The sequence below is a fragment of the Anabrus simplex genome, chromosome 5, assembly GCF_040414725.1.
Source record: "Anabrus simplex isolate iqAnaSimp1 chromosome 5, ASM4041472v1, whole genome shotgun sequence".
Lineage (NCBI taxonomy): Eukaryota > Metazoa > Arthropoda > Insecta > Orthoptera > Tettigoniidae > Anabrus > Anabrus simplex.
In genome coordinates, this window is record NC_090269.1 from 229,572,484 (window position 1) to 229,600,129 (window position 27,646).

A 27,646-nucleotide genomic window follows, 5' to 3' on the forward strand; every position below is an offset into this window, starting at 1 on the left:
GTCGTCAAAACATAATTCTAAAGTAGCTAGTAAGTTAATGAATCTTAGTATTATATCTTAGCTAACATTTGACAATTAATTAAACTCGACTCTAGCCTGCCCTATGACTATGAGTCATGCTCATAACCACTCAAAAGTACCTGTTTTATATTTGAAAGAACGGCTCAGTATTCTCTCAGTTCGTATGTCACATCGTTGCACAAGACTTCAATAATATGTGGACTCTTAAGTGAGCCGACTGATGCGATAACTTATCCAACAGTATGTTGAATCAGAAAACCAGAGGGCTACTGTACATCTCGGGTAGCCTATACAAAATATGACGATTTAAAAAATCCTCTGCTGATAGAAATATACACATTTTCAAAAATGACAGAGCGAGCTGGACGTGCGGTTAGTACCGCGTAGCTATGCGCTTGCATTCGGGGGATGGTGAGTTCAAATTCCACCGTCGGCAGCCGTTAAGGTGGTTTTCCGTAGTTTCCCCATTTTCACACCAGGAAATGCTGGGACTGTACCTTAATTAAGGCCATGGCTGCTACCTTCCTAATTCCAGACCTTTCTCATTCTGCGTCGCCGGAAACCTTCGATGTATAAAGGCCTGTTTTCACATGTAGGACTGTGCTGCGACTGTGCTTCGACCGTGCTGTGTCGTCCGCAATCGCCAAACAGTATAAAGCATTCCATTTGCATTGAACAGCAGTTGGGTATTTTCACATGTAGGACTGTGTCCCTACCGTGTTGGTACCGTGCTGTCATGGATCGCCAAGCAGAGCGATTACGGCCCACACAGTCGTCGCCTGGTCTCAGCACAGTACCACATGTGAAAATTAGAAACGGTCACCCTAGTGTCGTCAAGCCGGACTTCCGTCTTATTTCGGTGGTAATCGGAAGCACTCGGTCGCACGTGATCCAGAGATAAACGAGAACAAAATAACATAGAGTGCGTAGTACGCTGTCTGAGTACTGTGCTCGTTGGTTGAGATACATTGTGTGATAGTTTGCAGTAATAGGTGTGGCGCAGTTGTCTTCCTTAAAGATTGAAGAACAAGTGATAATTTTAGTTCAACGACATGAATGCCTTTATAATTTGCAGCATAGAGACTATGACAACAACCATTTAAAAGACAAAATATGGAAGGATATTGCAGTGCAACTCAACATCACTGGTAAGTTTCTTCTAGAAGCCTGTTATTGTGCAGGAATATATCGTTTAGGCCAAACTGAAGTGATTAATTTGTACTTCCCCGCTATTTTCAGCTGAAGGATGCAAAAATAAATGGACTTTGCTGAGATCTTACTACAGAAGAGCCTTGAACAGGAGAAGAACTATGAGTGGTCAACGTTAAATCAGTTTATTTCATCCAGAACCACAACTCAGCAAATGTTGGACCCAGCCAATAGGAAACTGATGACGTTCTTCGACGACATATCCGAAACAATGCTGAAATTTAATGAACTCGAACAGGTAGAAATTAAGCGAGAAATTTTCAACATTGTTAACAACAAGGAATTAGAAATTCTTCGAAAGGAAGCAATGCAGAGAAACAGCAATATAGTGGGATATAATTTAGCTAATATGAATACTGGAAACAGGACCCATCACGTTTCCGCACATGGCAATCTCCCTCATCTCAGCTTGTATGATCCTGGCACAAGTACTCCAGCCATAATACCGAGTCAAGAAACTCATTACCAGTAGCCTAGCATGAAGGACAGAATATAACATTAACATTTTATTTTTTTACTAGTGTCATTTATTAACAGAACATATGTATCATGTATTGTGCTGAAAACACAGTGAATAAAATACAATGAAGCAAACTGTACACGTACGTCTTTGTGTTATCAGTTATTAACCACACTTTCCTTCCATCACAATGTCCCTTGTCTAGGGACCTAATTTGTCATTCATGAAATATTCTCGAAACGTTTCCCTGACTCTTGTAGCCTCAAAACTTCCATGAACCCCAACATGTGGTAGCGCAGTAAACAATGATTGCTCAGAACGTATTCTGTTGCCTTCGTAATCGTTTACTACTGGCAGGTCACTGAGTAAATAGTTGTGTAATACACAGACTGCCAACACTACTTTTTCAGCATTTTCTGGGTGCATATGGAGTCTTCCATAGAGAACCCTATGTCTCTGGACAGCAATGCCAAAGGCATTCTCCACTACTCGTCGTGTTTTCGACTGCCGGAAATTATAATTCGCCTGCCTTTCATCACTGCGAGCTGTGGATCCGGGGTACGGACGCATCAGATACGTTTTCAGTGGGAAAGCTTCATCACCAAGTATTACATAAGGCACAACAGGTTCATTACAATTTGGCAACGGTTTAGGACCTGGTATATTTAACGTTTTCTTTTCCAAAGATCTTCCTAAAACTGATCTTGAGAATAGTCCTCCGTCACTGGACTTGCCATAACCTCCGACATCAACAGCAATGAATCTGTATTTGGCATCCACTAATGCCAAAAGAACGATAGAGAAAGTATGTTTATAGTTACAAAAGAGAGACCCGCTGCTTCGGGGCGCTTGAATAACAACGTGTTTTCCGTCTAAAGCTCCTATACAGTTCGGAAAACGCCACAGATCATAGAATTCTTCAGATATTTTCTTCCACATTTCCTCAGTAGGTTGGGGTATTTCTTGTGGCGACAAAATGTCCCAAATAGCCTCACATGTGGAGACTATTATAGAGTGAACAGCTGTCGGGGAAATTCTGTAACTGAAACTCATGGAGATCTGCGAATTTCCAGATGCGAGATACCTGGAAAATTTGTAAAAATTAATATTAATATCTACTCAGTGTACATTTCAATGTTAATTAACTGCATATATATGCGTATAATGCTAGTGGACATGCAATTGCCAAATTTACACCAAACGTACACTGATGTACGATCAAAATACTTCAGTACATATGAATATTATTTACCGTAATGTTAATGCTAGTCTCTCTTCTGCACTAATGGATTTCCTCCATTTTGAATTCTTTTTCGTGAGATGTGGTTTCAGTTGTTGAAGCAAATTGTCAAACTTGGAGTAACTCATTCGAAAATATTTTACGAATTTTTCTTGGTCATTTCGTAGCCGACCGAAAATTGTGTGAAACTCTCCTTCTTCTTCTCTCGTTGTAAATAATTTATGAACCCAGTATCGTCTCTTATTTTTCTTCTTCTTTTGTTGTAAAACAATGTACGCTGCACAGGCGATAACTACGTCTTCTTCGTTCGGATCCATGTCTCCAACCTGTGAGCACAGATGCAATGAACAAGGACCACATGACCACAACACAGTCGCAGCACAGTCCTACATGTGAAAAGACACAGTAGGCGACACCGTCGTAGCACGGTCGAAGCACAGCCGAAGCACAGTCCTACATGTGAAAACAGGCCTTTAGTGACTAGCATTTTTTTTTCTAAGACAGGAGTTCATAGTATGAAGACCAGATGGCAGCAGCGAGCACTGAATGCTGTTGCTGCTGTCTTACCAATACATACTACACAGATGCAGTAGGAGCGGTGACTCTAATGTCCCGTGATTCGGATCACTGCATCGATTCAGTAACCTGAAGGGAATCAAATGAATCGATTCAGTAAAACGAATCGAATGTCCTATCACTAGTTCGAACCCACTATCTGCCGAATACTGGATACTGACCGCACTTCAGCAACTGCAGCTATCGAGCTCGGTGCAAGATGATGGTAATGACGATGCTAAAGGAAGCAGTTCAGAAAGTGAGCCAGAAGACAATTTGGATAAGCCCATGTGGATTTACAGACAGTGACGTTGATCCTGATTTCGTGATAACTGACAATTCCTTATAGGATGAAGATAATCTGCCGGCTAAATGATCTCGCCCGGATCCTGCAAAATCGAACACTTCAGAAGGCTGATCTACCAGTGTACGTCTTATTTCTCCTCATTCTTCTCAAAATAGAAGCGATAATGATGTATTCCTCCACTGTGTCTCAGAGGAAAGAATAAACGTGTGTGGCCAAAGAAATCAGCGGCTTGTGCTTCTTCAGATACGGATAATTTTTTCGGATTGTTTTTCAGTGTGACCAGCCCTCTAACGCTCAAAAATCCGGTTCGCGCTGTTTCCGACCACACAGTATACAAATGGTATGAGTACAGAACTGGAATCGCAGATACGGCTATTTGCAGGTGATGTTATACAATGGTATGATGGTAAACAGGATGGAAAGTCAAGTTGAGTGCTTTACCAAAAAAAGGGGAGTCCTTACAGTTTTGAGTACTGTGATGATACGGTGATAGTACATCATGAGGATCACTAAATATGCAAGCGTTACCGCTAATATAAGGAAAGATCTTCACTGGGTAATCACATCAATGAGGTCATAAATAAATGTTACAGATCTTTTCAGTTACAAGGGTATACAGGGTTGTAGTAAGGATGTAAAAACGAGAGCGTGTAAGTCTAGTATATAGTTCCAGTTTATGGAACCACACCAGGATTACTTGATATGTGAACTAGAAGAAATCCAAAGGAAAGCAGCACGATTTGTTCTGGGTGAAAATGAAAATCCACAGCCTGTTTCCAGTCATTCGACCAGGTCAGGATTTGGAATGAATGAAGCCCCATCTAGCGGCGAGAATAGGAATTGTGCCGGCTGCCGAAGCCTGTCGCACTCCCCTGGGGAAATAACTAATGAATGACAGATGAAATGAAATGATACTGGAGTGTTGCTGGAATGAAATATGACAGGGAAAACCGGAGTATCCGGAGAAAAACCTGTCCCGCCTCCGCTTTGTCCAGTCACGTGGAGTGACCGGAATATGAACCACGGAAACCAGCGGTGGGAGGCCGGCACGCTGTCACCTAAGCCACGGAGGCTCGTTTTGTTCTGGGTGACATCTGACAAAACAGTGGACTGGGAAGACTTGGGTGTACAGACTTACAGCTGCTCAACTAAACGGTATGTTCCGAGCTGTCAGTTATGGAATGGTGTACAATGACGTTAGTATATGAATAAGCTTGAGTAGAACATTTCAAGGTACGAGAGATCATAAAATGAAGATAAAATTGGAATTCCAGAGGACAAGTTGAGGCAAATATGCATTTATAGGAAGAGGAAATTCTTAATAAATTTCCAAGTTCATTTAAATACTTTAAGAAACGATAAGGTAAACAACTGATAGGAAACCAGACTCCTGAGCAACAGCCCTAAATACAGAAAAATGTCTGAGAGAATGATTAATTAATTATTTGATTGACGGTATATGACCCTGTAATCATTAACAAAACTCATGCCACCCAAAAGAGGGATTGAAATACAGAACTTCAGTGTTTTCCGCTGTAGAATTTTGTAAAATAACTAAAAATATGGAAATAAGGACTAAAATGTTAAGAAAGAGGGAAATGAGAGGGATAATTTGGTGGCTGTTGCGAGTATATAAGAGTAACGACAAAAAAAGTGAGGAAAGTCAATTTATTGTGTGCACTAACGATATGGAGGTGGCACACCTACAAAAAGACTATAAAGAAATAAGAAAAATCAGAGAGAAATATAGAGATGGGAAGGAGATAGGCAAATCGAAAATTAACCTGAACTTTACACTCTAGTTAAATTATTAACATAGACTATGCCTCTTAAACACCCAAAATCTCACGCGTACAAACTGAGGCGCAGAGTTCCTGTGCACAGTGCATCGGTCCCACTCGGCTCGGCTCGGACAAACGCTTCGTTTCTGGGCTACTCGGCCAAGCTCAGCTCAACTCGGCTCGGATTAGGAGCGCTACGGAGCAAGTGAGGAAGAGGGGGTCAGGCGGAGCGAGCCAGACAGGCGTGGGGAAAGAGAGAGACGGCGCTATTGCTCCAAATCGAGGAGCGGGGGTCTGCACTCTGGTCAACCAAGCGAAGTCGTCTTTGCAGCGTGCATAGTACAAGGCACTGGTGCATGCACCCTGAGAGGCCCTGCCATAAAGTATGGAAGGCACCAGGGAGAACAGCAAAACTGCGTAATTATAGGAGGAATGTGGGGAAAACGTCTAAAGAAGATGAAAACAGAGAAGATGCGTATAGCTAGTACTAAGGATCTGCCTGTGGAGGTATCCTTGGTTAAGTCTAGGAAGTACCTCAAAGGCTTAGTTTATTTACTGATAATTATACGTCCAAGAAGTGTTTATGAGATAAACAGTATATTAGTAAATTACACTGAAATGATTTTGTGGCCTTTTTTCCGTTGGTTTATCTTTATTACTGTGTATTATAAAACACAGAGTTTTAAACGTAGAGTATTAAATTAGTATCCTACTCCCTTCCCAGTTGGTGGCCATCCGTGACTGGGAGAGATCATTCATTCGTCCAGCTCAGTGGCTAAATGGTTAGCGTGCTGGCCTTCGGTCCAAGGGTTCCCGGGTTCGATTCCTGGCCGGGTCGGGGATTTTAACTTTCATTGGTTAATTCCGATGGTTCGGGGACTGGGTGTATGTGCTAAAAGCATTGGAATTCACGATAGTGAGGACTCCATTTTCGAAGACGCGCAGGTCGCCTATCACGCGTCAACTCGGAAGACCTGAACCAGGCCTCTCTGGAGGCCACACGCCATCAGTATTCATTCATTCTCCAGTTTTCCACTGCTGTGCATGGTACACTCACGAGGAACGCCCAGACATCCCAGCCAAAAGAGCAGAAATCGCAAGCCCACCATAGCTCAACGGACGAGAAATGTGAAAACTGTCGGTTCGGGTACCACTGTCATCCAGTTGGCTGTTTTCACATGCAAAACGTCAATTGTCTCGTTCCAATGCTGGGTTCCTGGTAAAAGTTCGTTTGTAAACCAGACTGCCTTCAATAATTACATAATTATGAAACCTATCAAAAATATAATAACTAACTTGGGAAAGGTCCAAAGGTTCTACCTAAATAGGTTTCAAGGATATATGCCGCTGAAGAACTGAAAAAAATCCAAAGAAAATTTGTTCTGGGTGATTTCCGACAAAAGAGTGGCGTTAAGAAAATGCTGCAAGGTTTGGGCTGGAAAGACTTGGGAGTAAGGCGACGAGCTGTTCGACTAAGTGGTATGTTCCGAGCTGTCAGTGGAGAGATGGCGTGGAATGGCATCAGTAGACGAATAAGTTTGAGTGGTGATTTTAAAAGTAGGAAAGATCACAGTATGAAGATAAAGTTCGAATTCAAGACGACAAATTGGCGCAAATACTCGTTTATAGGAAGAGGAGTTAGGGATTGGAATAATTTACCAGGGGAGATGTTCAATAAATTTCCGAATTCATTGCAGTTATTTAAGAAAAGACAGTAAAAAACAGACAGGGAATCTGCTACCTGGGCGACCGCCCTAAATGCAGATCAGTGGTGACTGACTGATACACACACTCTAGGTACACGACACTGTTGACCACTACGTCCAAGCCATTTCTGCACATGGTTATTAGGGTATTTAGGGGTTGTGGTAAGGATGTAAAGGAGAGGGCAAATAAGTCTCTGGTAAGAGAGCCACGAAAAATATTTACAATTCAGTAACTCTACCAGTTATAAAGTTTATCATTAATAGATTTACTCTGAATAATAATAATAATAATAATAATAATAATAATAATAATAATAATAATTTATTCTACTGAATGTACATATATGAAGGAATGAATATCGATCGAAGTGAAGACGTATTGTGCTCTCCTCGTGCGATATAGCGGGAGCTGAATCTAACGCATTCTTAGTCCGAGCACGTTTCAATACGGCACTTCAGGAAACCCTTGGCTGTTTGTAAAAGACTTTCACGCTCACAACGAAGCCACACAGGATACAAAATACAGACAGCATAGGAAGGAGATAATACTCGCAAAAAGTTATGTTCTGCAAGCAGATAACAAGTGGTTTTAAACTATAGCGGAAAAACAGCTAAGCTATTCTACGAGAAATTCTGAAAAACAAAACCCTGTTTTAAGAATTATTAGGATCTACTTATACGCGGTGATGACATGCTATTGTATTAGTTTATAAGGGAATTAACTGGTTAAAAATAATAATAAAATATATTTATTTTCTTGTTATTAGTCTTTGGGCTGGTGTGATGCAATTTTCCAATCCATCTGACCTTACTCTAACTCACCTCACTCTTCCAATTCATCTACAATCAAATCTTCCCACTAAGACCATCCGAACCTCCAGATTCGACCTGCTAGTCTCTACGAGCGAACTCGACAAGTAGTGAACGCCACTAATCGTTCCCCCTTTCTCATTGGTGAATGATGGGTTTTAGTCTCATTCTTGTATTCGAAGGGCGAAAAGGTTTTAAGAGTTCCATTTAAGTTCCTTTTAAATGCTATTTGTTCGGGGCGTCGACCCATGTGGATCTTTTGCACCTACTGGCACCATATTGTATGAACCTGCATGTAATGGGAATGACGGTAGTGGGGAATGTTGTGTGTGGTGAGGAAAGGAAGATTAAGGACGTCACGTACACCCAGTCCCCAGGCCAGGGATATTAATCATTACAATTAAAAAACCCTGACACGGCCGCGAATCGAACCCGGAGCCACCGGGGCGCCGCGGGGCCGGACTCCATTTAAGTTAGTCACATACATCTTAAGGCAAAATCACTTTTAATGATGAAACATTAAAATAACTTCCTTAGTCTTTCTGGAACTCCCACGTCTCCACGTACTTCGTTTGTTGTTCTATTCTGTGATTTTGAGTTTATACCGTGCTCTACAATCTGTCAATCTGTAGGTTCAAAATAGGAATTTTAGTTAAATATGTCTAGAAGTCTCTCATCTGAAGAAGGCAGAGATATAAAATATGACTTTGAATAATAATGCAAAACTTAGACACTATAATACAGTGATCAAACCTGAAGCGTTATATGCCTCAGAAACCTTAATCATTGGCGGTGGATCTTTAACCAAAGACATTGAGAAACAAGAAAGGAAAATTTTACGAAAAATTTTTGGCCCACTTTGTATAGATGGAATATGGAGAAAAAATCATCCCAGGAGATATATTCTTTCTGAAAAAATTTCTCACACTTTTCGGAAAAGACGATTGAAATTTTATGGACACATTATCAGAATGAACACTAACAGGCTAATTAAAAGAATTTTCAACCTGGTCCTTTCGTCTAAAACCAATAACAGCTGGCTTCGTGAAATTGAAACAGATCTTCAGGAAATCAACATCTCAGAAGACATTGTACAGGACAGATGTAAATTCAGAACCAAAATCGACAATCACCACTTTGAAGACAAACCCAACACCAGAGCTACTGTAACTTGGACAGAAGAACGAAGGAAGAAGCTCAGCGAGAGGATGAAGAGATTTTGGGAGGAAAAGAAGGCCAACACATCAGCTAAGCAAGTTCAACCGTGCTCCTGAGTAGGGCATAACGATGTAAAATAATAATAATAATAATAATAATAATAATAATAATAATAATAATAATAATAATAATAATAATAATGTTTCAACTCCCACCACTAACTACTTTTTCGGTTTTCGGACACCACGAGGTGCCGGTATTTTGTTCGCGGGAGTTATTTTATGTGCCGGCAAATCTACCGACAAGGGGTAGACGTACAGTATTTGAGCACCAGAAAAATAGTACCGAACTGAGCCAGGATCGAACCTGCAAATTTAGGCTCAGAAAGCCAGCGCCTTAACCGATTGGGCTACTCAGTCAGCCTGTGACCTTGCAGATTTGATTCCTATATACTGTAGACAACATTAATGAGGAACCATTCATTGGCTGAATGGTCAGCGTATAGGCCCTCGTTTCAGAGCACCCCGAGTATGATTTCCGGTCGGGCCAGGGATTTTACCCATATCTGGTTAATTCATTAGGCTCGGCGGCTGGGTGTTCATGTTCCCCTTAATTACACAGCTTTTGATTCATACACAACACACGGCACTTAAGTCACTACAATAGTGAACACATCCTTCCACAAGGGCTAGGTTAGGAAGGGTTTCCGACTGTAAAACTGGGTATGACCCACATTCATGTCAACGCCAAATAAGTAAGAAAAGAACTTTTTTTTGTGCTAGTTGCTTTACGTCACACCGACACAGATAGGTCTTATGGCGACGATGGGACAGGAAAGGGCTAGGAGTGGGAAGGAAGCGGCTGTGGCCTTAAGATACAGCCCCAGCATTTGCCTTGTGTGAAAATAGGAAACCACGGAAAACCATTTTCAGGGCGACCGACAGTGGGGTTCGAACCTACTATCTCCCGAATACTGGATACTGGCCGCACTTAAGCGACTGCAGCTATCGAGCTCGGTTAAGAAAAGATCAGAAAGGAAGAAAATGTTCATGATATTCTAACGCTTCTACCACTGCTGCTTCTGCTGAGCGAAACGTTGTTCAATAACCTCAGTCTGTTGGTTCTTTTATGTTTTTATTTTTTACAATTTGCTTTACATCGCACCAACACAACGATTGGATAGGAAACGGCTAGGATGGAAAGGAAACAACTCCGGCCTTAATTAAGGCATTTGCCTTGTTTAAAACGAGGAAACCACGGAAATCGATCTACAGGGCTACCGACAGCGGTGCTCAAACCCACCGTCTCCCGAATGTAAGCTGACAGCCACATAAACCAAACTGCGCAGTCCACTCGCTCGGTCCGTCATTAACAGTTGTTGGAGTTCTAACATCCATCGTAATTGACAGACCCTGTCGTAATAATTGTTACGTATGACTATTATAGCTTGGTGCAGCCGTATGCGACGAGTGTGGCAAGTTTTTGCTCTGCGATATGAACTGTGTGCCGATGTGATCAAGGGAAGTTCAGTATGTGGTGCATGAATTGCACGAATGTTGTGGACAAAACACATACTCGGCCCCCGACCCAAAGAAATGTATCATATACAGTTTAAGATCCCCCGACTAGATCGGAAATCGAACCTAAAATCCCGTGATCAGAAGATGATAACGCTAACAGAGATAGGCAAAGTCGAAATGTATCTCCTATCAACTATTATAAGCAAATATTCGAGTGATGTAACTTCATAATTAAACGAATTATAAAGCAATTCTTGATTGCGCTTACAGGACAGGCATTAATAAACCGAAACCACACTGCAGTCTTTGTTTACTCCTGAGGAAGCGCAGTGAAGTATTCCGAAAACGTTCACTTTGTCTCGGTGCGCAGGGCATAAACAGAAAGAAAGTATTATTATTATTATTATTATTATTATTATTATTATTATTATTATTATTATTATTATTATTATTATTATTATCATTTGCGTATGGACCCTGTTGGATCACGCAGCGCTTTTATGATTCGCCTTTCTGGTCTTCCATATGGCTTTATTTTTTTCTCCGTGGGGTCTCTTCCTTTCTTCGATTCCTGGTCTCCTTGGAAGTTCATTCTCTGGCTGTACTACCCATCTGTTTACCTTCTTACGTAACAAATTTCTGTCTAATACCGGTGTTTCTGATATATCTATCTGGATTTTCTCCAGGTCCCTTCTTGACTTTTTGGATCCATGGTAGACTCTTCAATTGTGTGCTGTATGTCAACATCTTAAGTGTAAGGCTTGTTGTTGGGAGTCTTTGAACGTGTCCATAAAATTTCAATCTTCGTTTTCTAATATCTGCTGCCAGGTTGGACAGTTTCTCCGTTACTTTATTTATTTACTAATTTATTAATTTATATTAAGTCAACATTGATTCACTTTTACTTGACATTTTACTTGTCCATTCATAGACATATTCCACGTGTCACCAAGCACCAGAATTCTCCTCTCACGAGACTTACATTTTATTTTTATGGTACCATGTATGTGTCTGTGTCAGCTAAGAAAATGAGCGAGTGCATTATTCATCATACCGAAAAGCCATAGCGCGTCTAAATTAAGCGAGTAACTGTGCAACACAACGGACAAATAGATCAAAAACTAATAATTTACTCACCACCATATCGGATCCAGCTTTGGAGGTATCGCTCACAGCTGAAGGGGAGCGGTCGATAGGCGAGGGGGATGGTGGGGTTAGGGGGGTCTCAACAATGTCCTCTTCGGGTCCACTGCGGGCTACCACCAGCTCCACCAATCCACGGGCCTTCTGCAGGATGCTGATGGCCTGCTGGTGGGAGATGTTAGAATCAAGTGGCTGGCCATCGATAGCTAGGATTTGATCTTCTTCACGTAGACGCCCATCTCTGAAACAAGAAAACATGGGCATTGTTAATACTACTAATACATACACCATCATTTATGAAACGATAAAACACAATTCTAGTTTGACGATTTAAAGATTACATGTTACACAACTCTACCACCTAACAAAGTAGGAATTACAACCGCAGATGAAACAAATTTGCGTAAGTGAAAAGAAGACTATATTGGATTACAGAACTACCATCATGTTTTTAACTCTCGAACAAGAAAGCGTCGATATTTCGACGGTTTTTGCAGCTCTATAGAGAGTGTGTCGATCCATCGACGAGTATTTTCTTAGTCATTTTGTTCCGCAAACACATAGCATGATATATTCGTGAACGAGAAGTACACTGATGGCTCGATTACATTTAAAAAATAATCTTTCAGCAAATTTTCTCCGCAATCAAATGAGTACTCAACTTCAACAACAGCTACATAAACCTTTTTTTGCCTGAAGTTTTGTTATCGTATTTGTGCGAAATATAATTTGGGACACTATGTTTCTGTATAACTTAATGGGACACTATGTTTCCTTATAACTTAAATCAATAGACTGTATTCTTAACATAATATGAAGCTATATGTACTCCATTTTATATAGTTTGGATTTTGTATCATACTCCACGGAGCAAGCTATTATAGCAGTTAGAATTTTTGTAAGACCATTCCACAGTTTTCAAATCATAAAAAAATGAAGTGTAATATAATCATAAAACTCCATATTACAGTGTATTGGCTTTAAAGCGACATGTCGTAGAGATATCTTCTATGTCGGTTTGTTCACAAAATGATAAAAATAATACACTAATTATGTACCTCACTCAGAAAATTGCTGTCGGTATTGAGAAAGAACTGCAACAAAACGCAGATAAAATCAATGCCGGTACACGGGTTAATACTGTAACGTGACGGCGGGTAGAAAGAAAAACACATACTAGTTGTTTACCGGATACAAACTAAAACAACCACGTTACCCACATTCCCACAATTGTCACTTAGATTATAAGTCAGTTTCACAGTTATTCTCACTGTACGCTATCACGGCCACTTAGTTCACAGCCCGCGCACAACACAGTCGTGCAGTCCTGTCTGTCGTACACTCACAACAGACTTCGTTCACTGTCCCTTTCCAACCATTCACATGCTGCTAGAGAAAAACACACACATAAACACATAACTCGAACTGATCCAGAACTGAGCTCGTCCGGCTCGCTTTAAATAAGGAGGCCAGCCCTTACAGATACTTCGCTAAAGGAGAAGCCTCCAGAGTCCTCGATTCCGAATGACCTGGGTTCATATTCTAGTTATTTCCCACAACGTCGGGAGGCCTCTAGTGAGATAACCGAATTATGGCCTTTCGCACCTCGTTCGTTCCTGACTGGTTGCTGTGCGGCGAGCGTCGGGGCCCTCACTCGGTGACGTCACTCGTGGCCGGGGCCGAACTAACTTGCTCCTCCCAAGGATGTACAGTAAAATGGCGGACACCCCACCGATGGCGGGGTTCGAACCTGTCAACTGTAAATTACATAAGCATAATGTGCAACTATAAATTCCGCTTTCTGTTTCAATTGCACATACTCTGTTCATCCGAATACGTATTATACGTTGCATACAAAGCCCGTTATCATACTATAAAATACCAAAATATCCAAGAAAGAAGAATTTGTAAAAGGATAAAAGGAGGTTAGCCCAAAGCCTCAGCCTTCTCTACCTAAATCCTATAAACAGAAAAAGTGGTTTAGCAAAATATGGGGTTCATTAGTTTTCTTGTAGTTACAAATAGTAATAAACAACTCTGTGGTACGATAAGCATCGTACGTCCAGAAAAGAAAAATGAATTCTACAACCTGGAAGTTGGGATATCACGATCATGAGGTTAAGAACGGGAGTTCAACAGCCAGCCACTCCTGAGTTTAGTCTGTGTAATCCGAGAACTCCTCGTTAACTTTCGTGAGGCTCGCTTCTCGCTACTTAGAGGACCAACTTTCGAGTAGTATTACATGACATCGTGCACGCCCTTTGCGCCAAATTACACATCTCCTTTTCAAAACCACAGCCACAAGGCAAGCACAGAGTTTTATGAGTTATGAGAATGTACTTTGACTATAGGTATATTATCATTTAGGTGTAATACGCTATGAGTGAGTGTGAGGAGAAGACTACACGGAGAACACGCTATCACTGACCACGGTTACGAAAAAAAAAAAACAGGAACAATAATATTTTTCTACGTTCACAATATTCCTTAAAGAGAAAGTGTTCTCACTAACTTTAGAGTCGTTGATTCTTTGGCTGAATGGTTCATTTGGTTTAGAGCGTTCTGGCCGGCCATAGACTTGAATTGCGTCCATTTGATTGATTGATTGATTTTTTGTTGATTAAAGGGGCATAACATCGAGGTCATCGGCCCCTAAAGGTACGAAATGAGACGAAATGAGATGATAAATTAAAAGTCCAAAATCCTCCACTGACCAGAATTCAAAGCGTCAGAACGATTGATATGAAGTTAAAACGATCAGTAGGTAGTGCACAGAAGCTGGCACAAAACAATAGTAGTATGGATCAAGGGACACCTTATATAGCACGATGCTGAATCGATTAGAATATCTTCGTTGTCGAAACGGGTCGAAAAAATCCAGGTCATCGGCCCTCATAATGGTATTTATCGCTAGAAAAGTAAAACCATTGTATTAGCCAGGTTGCTGTACTAATCAAGATTAGCGTAGACTCTCGGTATTCCATACATTATGTTGGATTGCAAAACTTTCCCAGGAGCAGACGTGGACTCCGAGCACAACTTGTTGGTCATGAAATGCCATCTGAAGCTGAAGAAATTTAAGGAAGGAAAGAAAGCAAAAAGATGGGATCTAGACAAGTTGAAAGAAAAGAGTGTGAGGGATTGTTTCAAGGAACATGTTGCAAAAGGACTAACTGAATAGGCTGAAGGAAACACAGTAGAGGAAGAGTGGGCAGTCATGAAAAATGAGGTCAGCAGGGCTGCTGAAGAAATGTTAGAAAGGAAGAAAAGATCAACTAAGAATCAGTGGATAACTCAGGAGATACTAGACCTGATTGATGAACGAAGAAAATACAAGAATGCTAGAAATGAAGAGGGCACAAAAGAATACAGGCGATTAAAGAATCAAGTGGATAGAAAGTGCAAGGTAGCTAAGGAAGAATGGCTAAAGGAGAAATGCAAGGATGTCGACGGTTATATGGTCCTAGGAAAGGTAGATGCTGCATACAGGAAAATCAAGGAAACCTTTGGAGAAAGGAAATCTAGGTGTATGAATATTAAGAGCTCAGATGGAAAGCCACTTCTAGGAAAAGAAGACAAAGCAGAAAGATGGCAGGAACATATCGAACAGTTGTATCAAGGTGAAGATGCAGATAATTTGGTTCTGGAACAAGAAGAGGCTGTCGATGCTGATGAAATGGGAGACCCAATTTTGAGGTCAGAGTTTGACAGAACTGTGATCGACCTAAATAAGAACAAGGCACCTGGAATTGATGACATTCCCTCTGAATTACTGACTGCCTTAGGAGAAACCAGCATGGCAAGGTTATTCCATTTAGTGTGCAAGATGTATGAGACAGGAGAAGTCCCATCCGATTTTCGGCAGAATGTTTTTATACCTATTCCCAAGAAAGCCGGTGCTGACAGGTGTGAAACTATCGCACCATTCGTTTAGTATCTCATGCATGCAAAATTTTAACATGTATTGTTTACAGAAGAATGGAAGCTGAGTTGGGAGAAGATCAATTTGGCTTCAGAAGAAATGTAGAAACACGTGAAGCAATCCTGACTTTACGTCTGATCTTAAAGGACCGAATCAAGAAGGACAAGCCCACGTACATGGCATTCGTAGATCTAGAAAAGGCATTCGATAATGTTGATTGGACCAAGCTATTTAAGATTCTGAAAGTGATTGGGATCAGATACCGAGAACGAAGAATTACCTACAATCTGTATAAAAATCAGTCTGCAGTGGTAAGAATCGAGGGCTTTGAAAAAGAAGCAGCAATCCAGAAAGGAGTGAGGCAAGACCGCAGTTTGTCCCCTCTCTTTTTCAATGTTTACATAGAACAGGCAGTAAAGGAAATTAAAGAGGAATTTGGGAAGGGAATCACAATCCATGGAGAGGAAATCAAAACCTTGAGATTTGCCGATGATATTGTTATTTTACGTGAGACTGCAGAAGATCTCGAGAAGCTGCCGAATGGTATGGACAAAGATGAAAATAAATAAGTCCAAAACAAAAGTAATGGAGTGCAGTCGAACGAAGGTAGGAAATATTAAATTAAGAAATGAAGTCTTAAAGGAAGTAGATGAATATTGTTACTTGGGTAGTAAAATAACTAACGATGGCAGAAGTAAGGAGGACATAAAATGCAGATTAACACAAGCAAGGAAGAGCTTTCTTAAGAAGAGAAATTTGCTCACTTCAAACATTGATATCGGAATTAGAAAGATGTTTTTGAAGACTTTCGTGTGGAGCGTGGCATTGTATGGAAGTGAAACATGGACGATAACTAGCTCAGAAAGAAAGAGAATAGAAGCTTTTGAAATGTGGTGTTACAGAAGAATGCTGAAGGTGAGATGGATAGATCGAATCACAAATGAAGTGATACTGAATCGAATTGGCGAGAGGAGATCAATTTGGCTAAATTTGACGAGAAGAAGAGATAGAATGATAGGACACATCTTAAGACACCCAGGACTTGTTTAGTTGGTTTTTGAAGGAAGTGTAGGTGGTAAGAACGGTAGGGGTAGACCAAAGTATGAACATGATAAGCAGATTAGAGCAGATGTAGGATGCAGTAGTTACGTTGAAATGAAAAGGTTAGCACAGGATAGGTTGGCATGGAGAGCTGCATCAAACCAGTCTACTGACTGATGACTCAAACACACATGGTACGACTCGCAGGTAATGAAATTCGCACAGGTATTACAGACCTAATGTGTTTCGCACATTGCGGCGCCCTTGACAGGCAACGCAAACCTAAGGTGTTCATCACCCAAGTGTACTAACCACAGGGACTCGTACTATCCCGTGGTGTTCCTCATATAGTAGGTACTAATAGGCAAGCCAGAACCATGGGTTTCTTCATCCCAGGTGTCGCTCATATAGTGCTACTAATCACAGGTACTGTAAAAGCCGTCGTGCCCTCGTTTGCTACTGATCACAAACCTATTTGGTACCTAACATAGTGGTACTACGCGCAAGTGAAGGCGACCCATGGTGTTCCCCGCGTGGTGGTACTAATCACAAGTAGTTTCATGGTTCTAATTTGATAATCCCTTGGTCGCCCCTTTTAGACGCCTCTTACAACAGGCAGAGGATGCCGTGGGTGTATTCTTCGTCTGCGCCCCCCCCCCCCGGGGTAATTGCGTCTATTTAATTCCTCCGGCCCGGGGACTGTCCGATTGTGTATGTCTTAATGTATACCTCTTTATTTTCAATCAACACACGACATATAACTCACGAAATAGCTAAACGCATTCCTCCTCGTTGGGTTGGCATTTAGGATGGGCACCTGAAATAAGTCTACATGTGCGACACATTTAAGGTGGCCTTATACCTCTTCCGCTAAGCCGGGACAAAATATACCGCAACGGATCGGACGGATATTGTCGAAAAACGCACATTTATCATTTTTTTCATGAAACAAATAATTTAACAATAGTTGTATAAAGAACTCCTACACACCATATACATTAATTTCCGATACTGGAACCGAGGTTGTATTACAGTAACTTTTTTGTTCGACCATACTTTACAGTTACGTGTGACGTAACCATGTCTTTTTTTCTTTTCTTTTTGGTATTTGCTTTACGTCGCACCGACACAGATATGTCTTACGGCGACGATGGGATAGGAAAGGCCTAGGAATTGGAAGGAAGCGGCCGTGACCTTAATTAAGGTACAGACCCGGCATTTGCCTGGTGTGAAAATGGGAAACCACGGAAAACCATCTTCAGGGCTGCCGACAGTGGGGCTCGAACCCCCTATCTCCCGATTACTGGATACTGGCCGCACTTAAGCGACTGCAGCTATCGAGCTCGGTAAACTATGTCTTAACGACATCAAAGTACTGCAGTTCATTTAAGTACGACTGTTATTGCAACTATCGATTTCCATCTAACAATACCAGATATCGATTAACATTGTACGCGTAACAATCCTCAGGCATTGAAAGCAGTAATCCAAAATGGCAACCGCAAGTTTTGAAAGCGACACTGATTTCGAATATCACCAGAAATTGCGGCAGAAACGTCCAATATTGCTAACAATATACTGCCAAAAAAGTGAAGAAAGATGTATGAAAAATTATATCCGCAGTTCATAGACCGGAGAACTTCCTGGATTTTAATGTGCCATGATTTCAGGTTAACATCAGTGCAGGTCATCTGTTCAACTAGTCGGGAACACTCATGAGTCAATACATGGTTAAGTAGACCTACGCTGCGCTGGAGCTGCTAGAGCGACGTAGTAGTAGTAGTAGTAGTAGTAGACCACGCATCTCGTGGGATATGAGGGTCGAAACCCAATCCCGTGAGCAATTTTAGCCCTTCGGCCTTAGGGGTCTTGAGTGCAACTTTCGGTGGAAATTTGAACTAGACTGCATAGGTATTGAAAGTGGTGGTACTTTTGATCGGAATCGCACTGGTCAGAATGTGACCTGCACCGACCATGGTCAGTATATACACAGTAATGCAGGCCACCTGTCACGATTGTCGAATACTGACCAATGTGGTTGGCTCTGTACATTATTCAAACTATATTCCACTACAATGGAACATTTAGCGATTTCTAATAAAATCATCGAAGTTGTTCCATAAATATCAATATTTTAATTTAATTTCAGGCGAAAGGGGAGCGGCCGTAGCCTACAAAAGGAACTGTTCCGGTATTCGCCTCAGCAAGGAGGAAAAGCACAGAAAACAATCTTCAGGGCTGACAATGGTGGGGTTCCAACCCACCACCTCCCGAATGCACATAATGGAGTAGATTCAGAGTTCTGCAAAATGTAATCTCATTTCCATACATTTCTCCCGCACGTTGAACGCAGAATACACGTTTAGGGAACAGGAAATACAGTACATGGCCTGTTCCAAGGAATCGTCAATGAAAAATAGACGCAAGGCTCATTAACTAGAGGATGAAGTTGGCAGTCCATAAACCGGTGTGACACCGACAGTTAGGTTAATGTGCTGTGACTTGGCTTCCACGTGCTGTAATTAAAGTTCGTTTCACTCCGCCCCCCCCCCCCCTCCTAATGCCGCCAGATGGCACTTCCAACGTAATGAAATTGTCACCTCCTTCGTTTCAAATTCACACAAATGTAATACCGACCCTCTCAACATGAACGTAATGAAGAGAGCAGTAGACATTTCTCATACATTTCCTGGTTTATTAGACCAAATTTATTAGAATTTTATTAGGAAGGGATGGATTAGGATTGGTTTCTTATTGTGAAGAATGTTGAGTCTTATAATGCTGGGTTGTTGACGTCTCTGTCAAATCGGATTGGAGATGTGGCGTTGCTGATGACCGTTTTTTGAAAAATAAGATATCGGAGCTGGAATTACGTACATTATCTATATTTTGGTAAGGATTCTTTTGTTATAATATCAGTTGGAGCGATAGTGGTATTGGCAGCTATGTCCCATGCTTGTGCGTCAACTGTAACGCGGCATATATTAGGAATTATTTTTAACTTTAATATAAAATTTACTTTGCCTTGAACTTGAAAAAATAAATATAAAATAATTAACCGAAATGTTCGTAGTTTGAGCACCAAGATGAGTCCCTCAAATTTAGATGGAGTGATAACTTCATCTACTCTCCCGGAGCGTGTGCATGAGACTGTGTACTGATACATCCGCTACGGGCCTTAACTAAACCACTGAAAACTATTAAACGGGTGGTAACTGCACCTAGGTTCTTCAATAACTTGTAATAAATGCAGTGGGGGCGCAATATATGTACTAACGCAACACAGATAAATCAATCCGATAGGACTTGGTTAATTCGAACGCGAAGGCCCAGAAAAATACAGAATGAAGCATAAATTTGAATTGAACAATGTCACACACCGTTCTTATCCGAATATCGAATTCAAAACGATCTCTACTTTTTCCGTGGTTCCGTAAGTTGCAATGGCAGTAGAATATGGCGAAACAACATAATGAAACGTTATAATACATTTTATGACAAAAGTGATAAGTGCATACTCCTCAATTTTATGTTACCAATTGCCCCCTAACTCCACCTTCCAAATCTTCAGTAGCCAGGTAAATATCCCATCTCATCAGCTGACCACTGTCAATCAACTCCACGTGGAGTTCCGAGTTTAGGCCTAATGAGAACAATTTTCCAGTTACCGAAACTCAAAGTTAACTACTTGAATGGCTATTCAAGGGACAGGGCGAGTTGACCGTGCGGTTAGGGGCGCGCAACTATGAGCTTGCATCCTGGATATAGTGGGTTTGAACCCCACTGTCGGTAGCTCTGAAGATGGTTTTCCGTAGTTTCCCCATTTTTCTCACCAGGCCTTAATTAAGGCCACGGCCACTTCCTTCCCATTCCTAGGCCTTTCCTATCCCATCGTCGACATAAGACCGATCTGTGTCGGTGCGAAGTAAACCAAATTGTAAAACTATTCAAGGAACGTAATCTCAATCGCCTAACAATTTCAAACTTTTCTTAGCTTCTCAACAACTACGGTTCCATTTCCAGCACTAGTACTACTGTATTCTACATCACTTTACCAACCAGGCAGTGTTCCATCACCCGTCTTGGAAAATATGAGCGCTCTAATATGGTATTTTTACTTCGAAATAAACAATATTCGAATTAAACAAAAATTTTCAACACCGCTCTACAGGAATAGCGGGGGAGGGCGTGATTGACGTACTGGATTAGCTGCTGCCCTGGACGGCCGAGGTTTCAATTCCTGTCGATCCTGGGTAGGAATGTTCGACTGAAAAATCACGACGCGTCAGGAAGGGATCCGGCCTTGAACCCCTGGCCAAAACCAAAACGTGCTTGGGTTGCTCCAGCGATCCTAGAAATATCTGGGGAAAACTGACACTTTTTTTTTTGTACAAGAATGCTACGGAGCCGCGAGAAAGTAGGATTGTCAGAAAAGGTTCTGCTATAAATTAACAAATAATTAAATGATAGATAAACACACGGATATATCGATATGGCACCGAAGTGGCATATTCAAGGCCTTCTGACCGGAGTGGGGTGGATTCCTCGCCAATGAACGGAGATTTCTGAAATGGTAAGGCACATTCTCGTGGCTGAGATTCCGCGTAGAACTGTAGATCCTGTGACTACCATCACGATATCTAAAGTCTAGCATGTTCTATCGGCGGATCAGTGGTAGACTGTCGGCCTCCGGATCCTCCGAAGGTCGCGGATTCAAATTCGGTAGAGGATATTGTATTTCTGACAGGCGGAAGGAAAGCTATTCGGCACTTCACATCGTACAATGACATGCCCGGTGACATTCGGTATTTACCTAACAAAATTAATTAAAACGCAGCAATAGGTCCCAATGAAGTTTAGGGTTCTGTGCCAACCAGTAAAACAGAACATCAAAATTGACACGCAGGCAGCCCAAACGGCGTTAAACTAAAATGAATGCACACGGTAAGACATTTTCTAAGCTTCCACTCACCAGTCAGTGTTCAAGAGGGCAGTCCTCTTGATGATAACGAGAGTTTGTTTGTAACCGGGCGATTTGGCCGTGCGGTTAGGGGCGCGCAGCTGTGAGCTCGCATCCGGGAGATAGTGGGTTCGAACCCCACTGCCGGCAGCCCTGAAGATGGTTTTCCATTTTCACACCAGACAAATGCTGGGGTTGTACCTTAATTAAGGCCACGGCCTCTTCCTTCCCATTCCTAGGCCTTTCCTGTCCCATCGGCGCCATAAGACGGTCGGTGCGACGTAAAGCAAAAAAAAAAAAAAAAAAAAAACCTGTTTCTAGATCTACGCTGAAGGTTTAGTCGTTCTTGGAAACGGATGGTCATTATACGAAGGTTAAACTCATTCTGAACTTTTGCTCATTGGTTACGACACTCGACTGGTACATCCTGAGTCATTCGCAGATAGGAAGAGCCCACAGTCAAAAACCCAGACCACACACGAATTAGCACAGCACTGAACGGCCAACAACTTTATATAGTCCATGCGATCCAAGAGAAACCACTACGAACCACATGTTGCGAGTTAATTAAACGTGTGTGCCACGCGCGGCAGAACACAAGAAAACTTTAACAAGAGAGGACAGTCCACAACCTACAGGCAGTTAAAACGAGGGGCTAGAGAAACGTAATCTTCCAAGATGTTAGTGGAATAATATCGGATACACAGCTGCTGATTCTTTATTTCTATGTTCATGGAGTGAAATCAAAACCAACCAATATACAAAAAGAAGCACTAAAAGCGGTGCTTGCTACAGCGCATGTACGAAATAACCGCGAGGTGTTCAAAGGAATGAAAGCGTAGAGGATGACTAATCGCCCACAGATTTCCTTTTCTCAGTTACAGCTTAAGCAACCAGTAAAACTTCAATGACATAAGATAATATATAGAGTACAAATTATAATTTCTCATAACTTAATATGTTAAAATTTTTATACAGACATAGCAAAAATATAGGGCAAAATTTCAGGAGTTTATTTTTTGGACATAGAGAATAAACTTAGATTATATGAACTTAGTCCCGGAAATGCCTATTTTCTGAGCTACCGGTATCTTACTTTCAAGAGTGATTTTTAGTGTATTCAAATATGGAGTTTATTAATGTTAATGATAGTTTCTGCCCTCGTCTCCACTTGCTCAGAAATAATGATTCCGTTCCAATTATTGTTTAAAACAGATATTCGCAAACGAATTTGGTTCGTATGGACAACAATGCAGGACAATGTAGGTATTTAGTTCAGGGCACTTTTATAAGCATAAGGGTTTGCGGACTTCATCGTAGAACGTTCCGCTTGGGCAAAATACACTGAGGGTGTGCCTAGAATATTAGAGTCATCACTTTAGCATCGACAATTTCGCGTGGACAGGAAGCCTACACCGTGATAACTAGGCAACCAGTGTTCATCATATATCTGTAGTACGGTCTGTCATGTCCGACCCCGCGGTGTACGGGGCAACGCGTCCACCTGTCACCCGGGTTCGATTCCCGGCCGGGTCAGGGGCTTTTAATTGTACGTGATTAATGTCCCTGGCCTGGGGACTGGGTGTTTGTGTGGTCCTTAATGTTCCTTTCCTCACATTCAACACTTTACACTTCCGCAATTTCCAAATACACGCAGGTTCATCTAGAGGTGGGAATTCTAGGCACGAACAGGTTAGAATGAAAACGTATTTGAACAAGGCGCACGTGTAATCTAACCGCTCTACAGTTATATAAGTAGAGTTGCATATATTTAAGGGGTTCTGATAATTCAGATCGCTAATATATTATGCAAATCTCAGCGCAGAAACGTCATGCGGGTAGCATACACTTGCGCCTTTGTTAAATACGTTTGCAGTCTAACTTGTTCGTGCCTACAATTCCCATCTCTATTCATAACATATGGTGCAAAGATCTTCTTAGGTCGATGCCCCGAATAAATAGCTTTTTTTTTAAAAAAAAAAAGGTCTGTCACCATATTTTTCACGTTATTCCCGCGTACGAGAACTCTGCCTGCTTTATACAGTACGTACAAATGACGCCGTGTTTTAAACGAGTTTCCACTGTCTTTGACTGACGTTTCGTCTAGGTTACAGCAAAGCTCCTCACACATGGTGACGTCGCCGAAGGTAACAGAATTGTTCTCGTAATACGTAACTTGCGAATATGTATGAATGCCATTAGCCCTGAATGGTATGAGATGAGACGAAATCTAATGACAATAAAAATTCTAAATTTATCCACTGAGCAGAATTCAGAACACGATGATGAACAACGAATATAAATTTAAAATTATCAACGGATCCAACTGACAATATTGAAAGTCAAAACAATTCCAAAATCCATCCACTGACTGGAATTCAAAAAGACGACGATGAACAATGTTTATATGAACATACAACTAAGAGGGGAACAATCAAATAATCTCTACTGACTTTCTCGTCTTCTAAGCCCATAAAATAACTTTAAAACAATGGCATAACGTGAACAAGGGACTGCTTCCTAAGCAAAATCTTAAATCGATTATGCTTGTTACCTAAAGGAGTTCAAAATCCACCTCACAGGCCCCGCGTAATGGTACTAATCGCTGGTAAAGTAGAACCATGGCATTCCTCATATAGCGGTACTAATCACAGGTAATGTAGACACGGTGTTCCTCATATAGTAGTACTAATCACAAGTAATGCACTACTCACTGATAACGTAGACCTATGGTGTTCCTCCCATGTTGTTGTTTGAGTCATCAGTCCATAGACTGGTTTGATGCAGCTCTCCATGCCACCCTATCCTGTGCTAACCTTTTCATTTCTACGTAACTATTGCATCCTACATCTGCTCTAATCTGTTTGTCATATTCATACCTTGGTCTACCCCTACCGTTCTTGCCACCTACACTTCCTTCAAAAACCAACTGAACAAGTCCTGGGTGTCTTAAGATGTGTCCTATCATTCTATCTCTTCTTCTCGTCAAATTTAGCCAAATCGATCTCCTCTCACCAATTCGATTCAGTATCTCTTCATTCGTAATTCGATCTATCCATCTCACCTTCAACATTCTTCTGTAACACCACATTTCAAAAGCTTCTATTCTCTTTCTTTCTGAGCTAGTTATCGTCCATGTTTCACTTCCATACAATGCCACGCTCCACACAAAAGTCTTCAAAAACATCTTTCTAATTCCGATATCAATGTTTGAAGTGAGCAAATTTATTTTCTTAAGAAAGCTCTTCCTTGCTTGTGCTAGTCTGCATTTTATGTCCTCCTTACTTCTGCCATCGTTGGTTATTTTACTACCCAAGTAACAATATTCATCTACTTCCTTTAAGACTTCGTTTCCTAATCTAATATTTCCTACATCACCTGCCTTCGTTCGACTGCACTCCATTACTTTTGTTTTGGACTTATTTATTTTCATCTCGTACTCCTTACCTAAGACTTCATCCATACCATTCAGCAACTTCTCGAGATCTTCTGCAGTCTCAGATAAAATAACAATATCATCGGCAAATCTCAAGGTTTGGATTTCCTCTCCTTGGACCCATAGTGGTACTAATCACAGGCACCACCAAGACCCGTGATGTTCCTCACATAGTGGTACTAATCGCAAGTGAAGTCGACCCAAGGTGTACCTCGAGTAATGGTACTAATCACAGGTAATCTCATGGTTAAAAATCCATCATCCCTTGGTCACCCCTTTTAGTTGCGAATATCTATGGCCATAAAATTGTGTGCTACACCAGCGACCATTTTGTTGGATGTGGATCATGTTAGATCGGGCTATCTTGTGACATGGCATATGGATGTTGTGTGCTGGATGAGCTAATACACTGTTGGACGCAGATCATCATGGGACACATTTCTTTCTATTTATCGGAACTCTTTCATCTTCCCAGGGGGTGGAATAAAGGGATGCATTACCGGGCGAGTTGGCCGTGCTGTTAGGGCCGCGCAGCTGTGAGCTTGCATCTGGGAGATAGTGGGTTCGAGCCCCACTGTCGGCAGCCCTGATGATTTTCCGTGGTTTCCCATTTTCATATCAGAAAAATGCTGGGGCTGTACCTTAATTAACGCCACTGCCGCTTCCTTCCCACTCCTAGCCCTTTCCTATCCCATCGTTGCCATAAATCCTATCTGTGTCGATGCGTCGTAAAGCAAATTGTTTGCATGCCGTCAGAGGCTACTGAAGAGGGGAACAATAAAAGCATCTCTACGCACCTTCTCGTCTCCTAAGCCCCAAAACTATGTATGATTCTATGCTCTTCCATATAAGGGAGAAATTCACACGTATTTACACTCGAAACTTCTTGCACACATAGTTGGGAAAGATCTTCAACGGTTTAGGCAGCGTAAGTCGAAAATGTGTTCGCGTACCGTCACTTTCTTCAATTTGTTTCGCAGAAACTGTTACCGCTCTGTTTCTCTACGTTCCAATTCAATGTTAAACCAACGAAAACATACATTGCACTTTATTTATAAGTAGATATGTTACATCCTGTCTCGGTTTATACAACTTTTGATGTATGTTCGGAACGATTTTTTAACCCAGTAGCGACGAGCGAAAAAGTTCTATAAGCACTGCAATAGATCGACCTCAGCTGTTCAACTACGAAAGAAGGAAATGTAAGAGGACGGCTTTGGACAACAGCTGTCATAAAAGGCAAAGAAAGGGGAAGTTCCCTAGGACTCGTCATGATAATACCATGCTCGTAAAAGAACAATTCCATTGGAGGAAGGACACAAATATAAAAGATAAGAGCAAGCTGTAGTCCTCTGGAAAATAACACAGGATAATTACTGGAACAGTGGGTAAAATACATTTCATCCGAGAGAGTCCGCACTAGTGGTTGATTAACTCGAGAACCAACAGAGAAAGAGGGATGCTTGCATGTATAATCTAGAACATGGTTTCATCCCAATATTTCCCAAGAGAGGATTAAAGAAACACAGTCAGTCTGGCTACACTCATCGTCGATTAGAATCTACTATTTCCAATCAGTGCAGTCTATGTCTCTCAATGTCTCTTTCCTCTGGTCAGCGTGTTCTCAGGAACGTAATAAAAAGAAGAGTTAGCGAATAGCAACATCTTAGTCATGAGTCCTACGTATTTATTACTTTTATTACAGCTCTATCTTCGCCTCATGAACATGTGTTCTAAATCGTGCTGTGATTTGTCTAGAATAATCTGCCAATATTTCAACAGGCGTATAGGACCCGTACCAAACGGGGCTCATCAAGGTACTAGACATGATAGAATGAAAAGGTACCTACTGATTTATATTCTGGAAATAGTGTCATAAAAATAATAGAGCAACATATGTGGGAGAGGCTAGAATTCTACAATTCTATATAAATAAGCCAGTATGGGAAGAGTTAAATAGTCGACTAGAAAAGCGTAGTTATATGAACAGGGCCGAAGCTTGAAGTAATAGGAAGACCGCAGAAATCTATGGTAAATATTCGTTTGTGAATCCCAGAAATGATAAATGTAAGGCATTACCTACAGTAATCATAGATCCTTTTCCCAAAAATGTTAGGATGATTCAGAAAAACTCAAATATCTCGAAAATGTTGCGTAAATGTCTGAGTGCTGCTGTTGTAAATACAATGTTGATCCAGTAGTAAACGATCGTATCGTTCAAGCTACAGTTAATCGTACGGTTAGGGTTTCAGAAATATCATAGTGTACTATACATTATTATGCGATTGCCTTGCAATTATTATATTACGCTAACGTATACTGGACTACTTTAAATTTATGTTGTGTATATTTTGTACGAATGCCTGTGTTTTATTAA

The 27,646-nt window shown here is 41.3% G+C and overlaps 2 protein-coding genes across 4 annotated transcripts in view; both read right to left on the reverse strand.

The window, feature by feature from the left end:
* The window catches only part of LOC136873924 (multiple PDZ domain protein), a 2,156,217-nt gene extending 2,144,071 nt beyond the window's left edge, over positions 1 to 12,146 (reverse strand). For 2 of the 3 annotated variants that reach the window (XM_067147283.2, XM_067147285.2), the window contains exon 1: positions 11,905 to 12,038. In XM_067147283.2, coding sequence (XP_067003384.2) covers positions 11,905 to 11,910 — 6 coding nt within the window. In that variant the 5' untranslated portion in view covers positions 11,911 to 12,038. Of the gene's footprint in view, positions 1 to 11,904 lie in introns of all 3 variants that reach the window. The other variant, XM_067147286.2, reaches the window with a different exon arrangement.
* On the reverse strand, positions 1,892 to 3,247 carry LOC137500944 (putative nuclease HARBI1). Its single transcript, XM_068227701.1, has 2 exons — positions 2,943 to 3,247; positions 1,892 to 2,774 (listed from the first exon to the last, which is right to left on the reverse strand). The coding sequence occupies exons 1-2, from the start codon at positions 3,245 to 3,247 to the stop codon at positions 1,892 to 1,894; spliced, it is 1,188 nt and encodes a 395-aa protein (XP_068083802.1).
* Positions 12,147 to 27,646: the final 15,500 nt, after the last annotated feature.